At 45.8% G+C, this 12,714-nt stretch overlaps 1 protein-coding gene across 1 annotated transcript in view; it reads right to left on the bottom strand.

The window, feature by feature from the left end:
* Positions 1-5,531: 5,531 nt before the first annotated feature.
* LOC101931342 (excitatory amino acid transporter 5-like) overlaps positions 5,532-12,714 on the bottom strand; it is a 30,831-nt gene continuing 23,648 nt past the window's right edge. The window contains exons 5-8 of the mRNA XM_065578093.1: positions 9,848-9,947; positions 6,777-7,010; positions 5,611-5,805; positions 5,532-5,553 (exon numbers count right to left, since the gene is read on the bottom strand). Of these exons, the coding sequence (XP_065434165.1) occupies positions 5,532-5,553; positions 5,611-5,805; positions 6,777-7,010; positions 9,848-9,947 (551 nt within the window). The remainder of the gene's footprint in view (positions 5,554-5,610; positions 5,806-6,776; positions 7,011-9,847; positions 9,948-12,714) is intronic.

Genomic DNA, 12,714 nt, shown 5'->3' with positions numbered 1-12,714 from the left:
CCTGTGGTTTAGAGACTTCAAGTCGCAGAGAATCCTCCAGCTAGCGACCCCTGCCCCATGCTGCGGAGGAAGGCGAAAAACCTCCAGAGCCTCTGCCAATCTACCCTGGAGGAAAATTCCTTCCCGACCCCAAATATGGCGATCAGTAGAACCCCAAGCATGCTGGCAAGATTCTCCAGCCAGACCCTCATTGGCCATTGATACTACTTACCAGCGATGGCACACTGTTCATTTGACTAAAATCACGTTATCCCATTAAACCATTCCCTCCATAAACTTATCTAGCTTAATCTTAAAGCCAGACAGGTCCTTCGCCCCCACTGTTTCCCTTGGAAGGCTGTTCCAAAATTTCACCCCTCTGACGGTTAGAAACCTTCGTCTAATTTCAAGCCTAAACTTCCCCACGGCCAGTTTATATCCATTCGTTCTCGTGTCCGCATTAGTACTGAGCTGAAATAATTCCTCTCCCTCCCTGGTATTTATTCCTCTGATATATTTAAAGAGAGCAATCATATCCCCCCTCAGCCTTCTTTTGGTTAGGCTAAACAACCCGAGCTCCTCGAGTCTCCTTTCATACGACAGGTTTTCCATTCCTCTGATCATCCTAGTGGCCCTTCTCTGTACCCGTTCCAGTTTGAGTTTATCTTTTTTAAACATGGGAGACCAGAACTGCACACAGTACTCCAAATGAGGTCTCACCAGTGCCTTGTACAACGGAAGCAGCACCTCCTTATCCCTACTAGATATACCTCACCTAATGCATCCCAAGACCGCATTGGTTTTTTTCACCGCCACGTCACATTGTCGACTCATAGTCATCCTGCGGTCTACCAGGACTCCGAGGTCTTTCTCCTCCTCCGTTACTTCCAACCGATGCGTCCCCAGCTTGTAACTAAAATTCTTGTTAGTCATCCCTAAATGCATCACCTTACACTTTTCACTATTAAATTTCATCCTATTTCTATTACTCCAATTTACAAGGTCATTCAAGTCTCCCTGCAGAATATCCCGATCCTTCTCCGAATTGGCAATACCTCCCAACTTTGTGTCATCCGCAAACTTTATCAGCCCACTCCTACAATTGGTTCCGAGGTCAGTAATAAATAGATTAAATAAAATGGGACCCAAAACCGAACCTTGAGGAACTCCACTGGTGACCTCTCTCCAACCTGACAGTTCACCTTTTAGTACGACCCTCTGCAGTCTCCCCATTAACCAGTTCCTTATCCATCTCTGGATTTTTATATCGATCCCCATCTTTTCCAATTTAACCAATAATTGCTCGTGCGGTACAGTATCAAACGCTTTACTGAAATTGAGGTATATTAGGTCCACCGCATTTCCCTTATCTAATAAGTCTGTTACTTTCTCAAAAAAGGAGATCAGATTGGTTTGGCATGATCTGCCTTTGGTAAAACCATGTTGAAATTTGTCGCAATTGCCATTGACCTCAAGGTCCTTAACTACTTTCTCCAGGACGTTGCACACTACAGATGTTAAACTGACAGGCCTGTAGTTACCCGGGTCACTTTTTTTCCCTTTCTTGAAAATAGGAACCACATTAGTTTAAACCGAATTAGCTCATGATCACTCGAGCCAAGGTTGTCCCCTACAACCATTTCCTCAACGAGGTCCTCACTACTCACCAAAACCAAATCCAAAATGGCCTCCCCCTTCATTGGTTCAGCTACTACTTGATGAAGGAATTGATCAGCTAGCATGTCTAGGAGCATCTGAGCTCTATTATTGCTACTAGCCCTGCAGCCTCTGCACCCCCCCACCCCTGCAGCCTCTGTGCCCCCTGCTCCCCACTCGCCCTGCAGCCTCTGCACCCCACCGCCCCTGCAGCCTCTGTGCCCCCTGCTCCCCACTCACCCTGCAGCCTCTATGCCCCTGCCTGCCCTGCTCCTCCTTGCCCTGCAGCCTCTGTGCCCCCTGCTCCCCACTCGCTCTGCAGCCTCTGCACCCCACTCACCCTGCAGCCTCTGTGCCCCCTGCCTGCCCTGCCCCTGCAGCCTCTACACCCCCCTGCCACCTGCCCTGCTCCCCCGGCTCACCAGGCAGAGGGAGAGCTGCGAGCTCCACCTGAAATCAAACACTGCCAGCTGCTCTGTGGGGGAGGAGGGAGCAGGGGAGGGGGAGGGACTCTGGCTGCTAGAGGCCCTAGTAGCTGCGAGCGGCTTTCAATCAGGCCAGGCGTCCAATCAGCTGCACCGCACTCCGCAGGAGGGGAAGGGGGAAATCCCGGACATTTCTTCTTGATTAGAAATCCCCCCCGGACGGCCATTTAACACTGAAAAAGCTGGACATGTCTGGGGAAACCCGGACGGATGGTAACCCTAAGCAAATGTGGCAACATTCTGCGCGTGGAAGAAGGATGTTCTTGTGGGCGGAGACACAAGAGAACTGAGTTCTAGCCCTTGCTCTGCCACAAACAGCCTGAAGGACGTTGGCCAAAAATTTTCAAAGAAGGTTCTAATTTTGTGTTCCCCAGTTTCTGAGGGCCCAGCTTCAGACTCCTGGTGTCTCAACAGGGCCACTGCACTCAGAATTAGTGGACGCTTTTGAAAAAATGTAGCCTAGGTCTGTGTTTCAGTTCCCTCTCTGTAAATAAGATAATAGCTCCTGTGACAGGGTCGGGCCAGATGGCTACAGGAGAGTGATGGAAGGCAGATATATAAGCCACAGATTAAGCAGGTCCCTTTTCCCTGGGTAAGGTAATAGGGGAGGTTCCAGAACAATCAGGAACTTGCTGGAACCAATTAAGGCAGGCAGGCTAATTAGGACACCTGGAGCCAATTAAGAAGCTGCTAGAATCCATTAAGACAGGCAGGCTAATCAGGACACCTGGTTTAAAAAGGACCTCACTGCAGTCAGTGAGGGGTGTGCGAGGTGCTGAGAGTGAGTAGGCGTACTGCTGGAGGACTGAGAAGTACAAGCATTATGAGACATCAGGAGGAAGGTCCGGTGGTGAAGACAAAGAAGGTGTTGGGAGGAGGCCATGGGGAAGTTGCCCAGGGAGTTGTAGCTGTCACACAGCTGTTACAGGAGACACTAAAGACAGCTGCAATCCACAGGGCCCTGGGCTGGAACCCGGAGGAGAGGGCGGGTCTGGGTTCCCCCCATCTCCCCAACTCCCTATTTGATATAAGAGGAGTTGATCTGGACTGTGGGTCCCACCCGAGGGGAAGGTCTCTGGCCTGGCCCCCGACCCATTAGGTGGGCCAGCAGAGACTGCGGGGGATTGTTCTCCTTTTCCCCATGCTGGCCAGTGATGAGGTTAGCCGAGTGAACGGCAGGTTTGTGCCACTAACAAAAGGATCCAAACTGAGGACTACCAAAAACATCTGAGGCGAGCAAATCCACCCGAAAGTGCAGAACCCACCAAGGCAGAGGAGGGACTTTGTCACACTCCACAGGGTTGTTAAAATGAATTTGTGAATGTTTGTGAGGTGCTCAGATACTTCAGTGTTGAGCCATAGGTAGGCCTCAAAAGAAAGGACAAAATTTGGTTCTATGCAATTTGGCTGTTGTGTAATGCTTCTGGTCTCTGTATGCTTTTTACCTTAAGAATAAAGTAGGCTTCCATAGAAAGAACGGTGTGGTGCTTAAACTGGAGCAATTACACCAGTTAGCTGTCTCTGAAGAGAAAAGCAAGCAGGTGTCCTTGAGCGACCTGTCTGTGCTGGGAAATACACAGTAAAGGCAGGGAACTGTGCAGCCTGGAAATACCCTGGCCAGAAAGGAGAGACGCAGGTCTCTTCTTTTCCCCCCACTCCCCACCCCAAAGCGAGGCAACAGCTGGGGAGTTGAAAGCCTGAGGGTGGGTGCCCTGGGCTGGACCATGGAGTGGGAATCAAGGTGCAGTTGCCCTGACCTGTGACAGTGAAATGGGATTGAGTGAGGGCAAGTAGAAATATCGCACAGCAGCCTCATTCCCTGAGCACTATTTGTCCTACACACTGAATGAGGCAGGGTCCTGCAGAAGAATAGTAAATGAGCATTAATTAAAGACTCGTCACTAACACACACACACAAGGGGCAGAGCTAAGGTTGCACAGAGGTCATTATTAACTGAAATATAACGACTAATCCAGTCAGCACAGGGTTCCTTATGTTTCTCTCACTATAAATTCAGTTTATTTTACTCAGCCCTGAACTGTCCCGATGTAAACATGGTACAGAATTTTGTATTGGCAATTCACACCTGTACTGTGTACATTTTCAGAGGAGAACTGCAGGTTTTGGCAGCTAGATAGGGACTCTTTGGGGCTTTTAACCGCTGGCAAAACATGAAAGCATGATTTGAGATTATAGGATAAGCACAATGACCGTATGTGTTTCTGCTAAATTGATCAGCAGTGAAATAGTTAATGATAATACTTAAAAACAATCATCAGCTCCATTGAGATGGATGGGGTAGTTCACGTCATTCTCCAGGGAATTGTCAGGCTGTCTGCAGACTGCCCAGATAGCTCTGTGTCACTTTAGGAGTTTTTTGAATGAAAACATAGGCCTGGTCTACACACACAAGTGGTTCTGTGTAACTGTCTTGGTTAGGGTGTGATTTTTTTAAAAAACTGAAATAGTTCTACTTGTACAGCCCCCAACATGGACACAGTGATACTGGTGCAGAGGTGCCGTTTACCAACCTGGCTTATTCCCCTCCCTGAATGGGAACAGGCTGTACCAGTAGAAGCACTTCTCTACCAATATAACTGCACCCAGGTTAGGGGAATTGTACTGCTTTACGCCTGATCTATATTTAACATTTAGGTTGACATAACTATGGTGTTCAGGGGTGTGAAAACACAGCTATGCCAACAAAACCCCTAGTATAGACACAGCTTCCTCGCACAGCGTTTGTACACCAAGAGAGAAACTCCTGTCGGTGCAGGCTGCATCCACGGGGGCGCTATGCTGCTCTAGGATCTGTAGTGTTGACATGCCCTTTGGGCTGCTCCACACTAACCCCCCACTTCGAACTAAGATACGCAACTTCAGCTACGTTATTCACGTAGCTGAAGTCGAAGTACCTGAGTTCGAACTTACTGCGGGTCCACACGCGGCAGGCAGGCTCCCCCATCGACTCCGCGTATTCCTCTCGCGGAGCAGGAGTACCGGCGTTGACGGCGAGCACTTCTGGGATTGATTTATCGCGTCTAGACAAGACGATCCCAGAAGATCGATTGCTTACCGCCGGACCCGGAGGTAAGTATAGACGTACCCTTAGAGTATTCAGAACGGCAGGTTTCAGAGTAGCAGCCGTGTTACTCTGTATCCACAAAAAGAACAGGAGTCCTTGTGGCACCTTAGAGACTAACAAATTAACTAACAGCTTATGCTCTAATAAATTTGTTAGTCTCTAAGGTGCCACAAGTACTCCTGTTCTTTTTTCAGAACGGCAGAGGCACTGCAACAGGTAAAGACGTAGTCAGACACTTCTATGCTTATGATACGCTACTGTCCAACCACGGCTACCTTAAACATGTAATAGAATGACCAACGCTGAGTGGGAAATTTGGTAGCTGTTATGATACGTTGTCCTTAGATCTGGATAGGGAAGAAAGAGAACAGATTTAGTGTAAATAAGGGAAGAAATGTATTTACCTTATAGTTATAATTTGTCCCAAGTCCAAATCGTACTCGTTGACCTGAGCAATGAAGATCGCAGCGACTGCCTCGTACAGCGCAGTCCCATCCATGTTAATGGTTGCGCCAACAGGGAGAACAAATCGTGCCACCCGTCTGTCTATCCCATTGTTTTCCAGAAGACATTTCAGGGTGATGGGCAGGGTTGCTGAGCTGCATTGCAAAGAAATAACAATCTCCATTGCCGTCGGTGTCATCGAGGCAGTTAATAAGAAGGCTGCTGGAGGCACAGGGTCACCAGATCTGCTCATAAAGCCAAGTGAAAATTCTGTACATCAGCTGCCACCTCCCTCTTAAACAATGGTGGAAGGAAAGTGTCTGAACTCTCTGTTTCAATTGGGGTGAACAGTCAGTTGGCAAAGTTTGCAGACAGCACAAAAGCTGACTGCGAAGAGTTACAAAGGGATCTTGCCAAACCAGGTGCCTGGACAACAAAATGGCAGATGGAATTCAATGTTGATAAGTGCAAAGTAATGCACATTGAAAACATAATCCCAACTAGACACATAAAATGATGGGGTCTAAATTAGCTGTTACCCCTCAAGGAAGAGATCTTAGTTCTCTGAAAACATCCACTCAATGTGCAGCAGCAGTCAAAAAAGCGAACCATGTTAGAAATCATTAGGAAAGGGATAGATAATGTTGTGGTTCTATGGTGGTTCTAAAAATCCTTAGAACTGACTGAACGTGCAGAAAGAGCCAGGCTTCATTTTAATTTCTTACCACGCTGAGTTATTCTCCCCCACACTGCTCAAACCTGGCAGCGGCTCTCGTTTTCATTGAGAACTAGGCCCAAGCCACATCTCAAGTTTCAAACTTCACCTGTTTTTTTGCTGTAGCTTCATTCAAAAGACTGGTTTTGGTGGTGGGGGTGGGGGCGGGTTAAACAATGGGGAAGTAGCTTAACACTCCCATAGTTCAAATAGCTGAAAGGAGTTTGCTAAAGTATTTCCCTTGCAAGAATAGCACACGAGGGACCTGTGATTAGTACATTACTCAGGAAACCTTGTGCTAAACCAAGGGTGAAAACATTTATACACAGCCTAGACTTGAATAATGAAACCAGCTTCCCTCTCAGCTGGAATAATGGACTGTCTGTGACAAACGAGACCACTTTGTCATACCTGGATGATGTCGCGAGGGCGATCAGCAGGGCTTGCAGTATTCCCCGGATGAAAGCAAAGGGGTTTTTCCTGGTAATGAGTGCAAAAAGCAAAGGCAAGAGAATAAGTCCATGGATGACTAGCCCTGTCACCACTGTTATGGCGTAGAGTCCCAATTTCTTTCCAATCACAGCTGGATCCTCCATTTCCAAAATCTTCCCAGCAATGAGAAACACAATGCCAAATGGGAAGTACCTGCAATAAGAACAGTAAAAAATCGTTCATTGGGATAGGAACATGGCAAATGTCATAACAGAAAAGACCCATCCTGTCCTGCTAGAGTAGTGGAGGGCAACCTGCGGCCCATCAGGGTAATCGCTGGTAGGCTGCTGGACAGTTTGTTTACATTTGCACGGCCACCTGCATGCCAGTGGCTGTGGTTCACCATTCCTGGCCAATGGGAGCTGCGGGAAGCGGTGTGGGCCACAGGGACATGCTGGCCGCCACTTCCCACAGCTCCCATTGGCCAGGAACGGCGAACCGCGGCCACTGGGTGAGCAAATGTAAACAAATTGTCTGGCGGCCTGCCAGTGATTACCCTGACAGGCCGCATGTGGCCTGTGGGCCGCAGGTTGCCCACCACTGTGCTAGAGTGTCTCCAGGTGTGGCCAAATGCTGTATAAACCAGAAGAAGGTATAAAATTCCACATTAGCAATCCAACCGACTGCACAATGTTATGCCATGTGGTGAGACGGGACATTAGATGAGGAGGGCTCCGAGCTACTACAGAAAATTATTTCCCAGGTGTCTGGCTGGTGGGTCTTGCCCATATGCTAAGGGTCTAACTGATCCCCATATTTGGGGTCATGATGGGAGGGAAAATTTCTTCAGATTGGCAGAAACCCTGGGGATTTTTCACCTTCTTCTGCAGAATGGGGCATGGGTCACTTCCAGGTTAAAACTAGTATAAAGGGTGGATTCTCTGTAACTTGACGTCTTTAAATCATGCTTTGAGGACTTCAGTATCAGCCAGAGGTTAGGGGTCTATTTCAGGAGTGGGTGGATGAGGTTCTGTGGCCTGTGATATGCAGGAGGTCAGACTAGATGATCACAATGGTCCCTTCTGACCTTAAAGTCTATGAGAGCGCCTCTTGACCCAAGCTCATTATCCATTTATATCCTGAAGTGTGAGAATTAATTCTTATTTTTTCCTAGCTAATGTAACTGTGAGGCTCTTCTTACTACAGAGAACCAGTAGCCTCAACTCTTTAGTGAAGCTTGAAACAAATCTTCTATTGCTGCAAGCCAGATTTCGATCTCCTTTTTCTCTCTCCACCCAACTTTACCAAACTGAAACGAGTCCCTTGAAACTTCCTGGGGTGATATTTTACCAGGGTAGAGTTTTTCAGAAGAGTTTGAGGCGAAGTGGACAAGGCATTTGGGAGCTGTGGGTTTAAAATATGATATTCCAAAGAGTCTGGACAACATTCCAAAAACGACGAGTGGCAAATGCTACAACTTGTGCAGACTAGTTTGGGGTTTTGGAATAGTTTTATAAGGGCTAATGGGAGAATTAGTTATTCAATGTCCTTTCATATATTTATGAAGTTTCACAGCCTTTTAAACACTGCATGTCAGCAACTGCATGCTTTAGAAAGCATACATCTGCCCAATACAATTGTTCTAAAACAAGTCCAGTGCTCAAGAGAGAGTTTATAAAGCTATATATCTATATAACATAAACACACAAACCCCTATGTTCAAAGACCATTAAGATTATGGAGGCTACATTTACACTACAGCCGGGATCGACGCTCTGAGATCGATGCACCAGTGATTGATTTAGCGGGTCTACTGAAGACCCGCCAAATCAACAACAGATCGCCCCCGAAGAGAAGAGTAAGGTAAGTCGACGGTAAGTTGACCCCCCGCGGTGTAGACCCTGCAGTAACTTGATCTAAGGTACGTCAACTCCAGCTACGCGAACATAGCTGGAGTTGCGTAGTGTAGGTCGACTTACTGCGGCAGTGTAGACATAGCCAATGGCAAGCACTCAAAAGTTAAGGTAATACCAGAATTAAGGTTGTCTGTGCAACTTTAATTTGGCCCCCTTTGTGCATATGCACTATTGAGCACTCTTTGATTACATGACTGTATACTACTTCCCCTCCCCGCCTCCGCTCCCTGCCTCATTCAGCGCATAGGGTAGACATTCTGGTTTGCTGAATTCTAGTGCAAGAAGCCACATCAAGGTTTCATCTGAGAGTTTTCTAACCACAGTTAATGCAAACCAGTAACATAGGCCATATCTGTACTCTAGTCCAGGGGTAGGCAACCTATGGCATGCGTGCCGAAGGCGGCAGGCGAGGTGATTTTCAGTGGCACTAACACTGACCGGGTCCTGGCCACCAGTCTGGGGGGCTCTGCATTTTAATTTAATTTTAAATGAAGCTTTTTAAACATTTTAAAAACCTTATTTACTTTACATACAACAGTAGTTTAGTTATATATTATAGACGTATAGAAAGAAACCTTCTAAAAATGTTAAAATGTATGACTGGCACATGAAACCTTAAATCAGAGTGAATACATGAAGACTCGGCCCAGCACTTCTGAAAGGCTGCCGACCCCTGCTCTAGTCACAGGGTGTGATTGCTTTGAGCTAGCTAACTCACAGACTGGTAGCAGGGAAGTGGACTAGCCCCCCGAGTACTTATCCAGGATTCGGGGTGGCTTGTACAGCCCACATTGAAGCAAACACTTGCTGCAGCTTGGCTGCTACCAGCACTCGAGTGATCTAGATTAAAGCTATCTCAGATATGTCTACATGAACTGCCATTGCACCCCCAATAGGAATCAGAATGACTGTACAATGAGAATGATTAAGTCTCAGACGTAAAGGTATGAACAGGCACATTTGCTGAGAATTTCCAAATGTTTTGCTTTTATGTTGACTGCAGAAGAGGGAATATTTTAACATCCTGAACTTACAGTTCCCGAACTTTTCTTTTTTGTAGCAATATAATGAAACTGGGCTTAACTGTGAGATATGAAAACATCCAAAGCGAGTCAATCAGGATTATTTACTTACCAAACTGCCATTGAGACAATCTTCATAACTGCTTCATTCAGACACTGGCACACGTTGACTAAAGGAGTTCCACGCTCACCCATTTTCCCTAGAAGGAGGCCTGCAACCAGACATGTTAACTTGAGTTATTAAACAGCATTGATACGGAACATAGAATCATAGGACTGGAAGGGACCTCGAGAGGTCATCTAATCCAGTCCCCTGCAATTATGGCAGGACTAATGTCCAATCTAAACCTCTGTTACTGCAATTTAAGTCCATTGCTTTTTGTCCTATCCTCAGAGGTTAAGAACAACAATTTTTCTCCCTCCTCGATGTAGCAATCTTTTATGTACTTGAAAACTGTTATATCCCCTCTTCGTCTTCTCTTTTCCAGACTAAACAAACCCAATTTTTTTCAATCTTCCCTCATAAGTCATGTTTTCTAGACCTTTAATCATTTTGGTTGCTTTTCTCTGGACTTTCTCCAATTTGTCCACATCTTTCCTGAAATGTGGTACCCAGACCTGGACACGATACTAATCAGCGTGGAGTAGAGCGGAAGAATTACTTCTCGTGTCTTGCTTACAATACTCCTGCTAATAAATCCCAGAACGATGTTCCCTTTTTTTGCAACAGTGTTACACTGTTGACTCATATTTAGCTTGTGGTCCACTCTGACCCCCAGATCTCTTTCCACAGTACTCCTTCCTAGGCAGTCATTTCCCATTTTGTATTTGTGCAACTGATTGTTCCTTCCTAAGTGTAGTACTTTGCCTTTATTCTTATAGAATTTCATCCTATTTACTTCAGACCATTTCTCCAGTTTGTCTAGGTCATTTTGAATTATAATCCTATCCTCCAAAGCACTTGCAACCCCTCCCAGCTTGGTATCATTCACAAACTTTATAAGTGTACTCTCTATGCCATTATCTAAATCATTGATGAAGATATTGAGCAGAACCGACCCAGAACTTATCCCTGTGGGACCCCACTCGTTATGCCCTTCCAGCATGACTGTGAACCACTGATAACTACTCTCTGGGAACAGTTTTCCAACCAGTTATGCTGTCACCTTATAGTAGCTCCATCTAGGTTGCATTTCCCTAGTTTGTTTCTGAGAAGCTCATGCAAGACAGTATCAAAAGCTTTACTAAAGTCAAGATATACCATGTCTACTGCTTTCCCCCCTATCCACATGGCTTGTTACTCTGTCAAAGAAAGCTATCAGGTTGGTTTGACACGATTTGTTCTTGACAACTCCATGCTGACTGTTACTTATCACCTTATTATCTTCTAGATGTTTGCAAAATGATTGCTTAATTATTTGCTCCATTATCTTTCCGGGTACAGAAGTTAAGCTGACTGGTCTGTAATTCCCTGGGTTGTCCTTATTTTCCTTTTTATAGACGGGCACTATATTTGCCCCTTTCCAGTCCTCTGGAATCTCTCCCGTCTTCCATGACTTTACAAAGATAATCGCTAATGGCTTAGATATCTCCTTGGTTAGCTCCTTGAGTATTCTAGGATGTATTTCATCAGGCCCTGGTGACTTGAAGACATCTAACTTGGTTAAGTAATTTTTAACTTGTTCTTTTAACATGCAGAGACCTTCAGTTGATGGTGGCTGCAATATAGGAACAATTGACAAACTCCCAAAAGAGCAAATTTCTAGTCTAGATAAACATCCATGCAATTTATATTATTATTTATTATTCATGTTTATTACAGTTGGATCTACAGACCAACCAAGAACAGGGTCCCAGTGTGCTAAGTACTACTACACAGATACAGAGTCATGGACAGTTCCCTACATCAAAGAGCTGGCAATCCAAGGCTATGTCTTTACTGCAAAGTTAGCTCGAGTATTTTCTACACTCAAGTTACCTCCTCTCCAGTTAGCCTCACTCAAGGGAGAGTGGCCACACTGCAAAATAACACTCAAGCTGCACAGAGTGATTGGATCAGCAGCACAGAGTAGCTGCATCCCCACTGCATTATTTGCTCCAGCATCGGCAGCACTAAAGTGTCATTCTCCTACCACTTCTCCTGAGCTACAAACTTCTGGGAGTCAGTTTAGGAACAACACTTGAGTTATACCTTGAGCTACTACTGCAGTGAAGACAAACCCAAATTAGAAAGTCAGACCCTGGGCAGGGGAGAGGGATATAACAAGCTTTGGACATCTGTGAAATTTATCTGAACTTATTTAGCTCCCTATTCTCTCCCCACCCTTCCTGAAGTCATGTGATCGTTCCCTAACAACCTGGGCTTATGATAGACTCATAGACTTTAAGGTCAGAAGGGACCATTGTGATCATCTAGTCTGACCTCCTTGTACATTGCAAGCCACAGAATCTCACCCACCCACTCCTGTGATAGATCTCTAACCTCTGGCTGAGTTACTGAAGTCCTCAAAGCACAGTTTAAAGACTTCAAGTTACAGAGATGTCTATGATCTGGCCCCTTCTTTTGGGCAGGGAGCTGGTAGGCCTATTTCACCACCACCAGTCAGTAACTTCTAGAGGCAGGTGGACTGTCTTTCCTGTTCCTATTTGGTAATAACAGAATAATCCATTTCCTGGGGCTCTGACCCTCCAAAAGTTAGTTTTGTGGGATTAATACAGCCCATAATGCAACAGGCTAAACTATCCCTCTTCTTGAATGAAAGGGATTGCACCTCATTTCTACTCTAGTACTGTATTTACCTAATAGCATGTGACATTGCCTATTCTTGTTTGATTCCATAATGACAAACCCTATTGTGTTGGTCATACTCAGGAGTCAAGATTGCTGGGGAAGCCATAACTCTCAATTTCTTGGCTTTTAACAAAATAAAAGTTCTTCAAGTATCTACCACCATGGTTCCCATGGCGCGTGAGATCAGA

This window comes from Chrysemys picta, chromosome 25 (assembly GCF_011386835.1).
Source record: "Chrysemys picta bellii isolate R12L10 chromosome 25, ASM1138683v2, whole genome shotgun sequence".
NCBI classification, from domain to species: Eukaryota; Metazoa; Chordata; order Testudines; family Emydidae; genus Chrysemys; species Chrysemys picta.
This window is presented reverse-complemented; position numbering and strand designations above follow the sequence as displayed.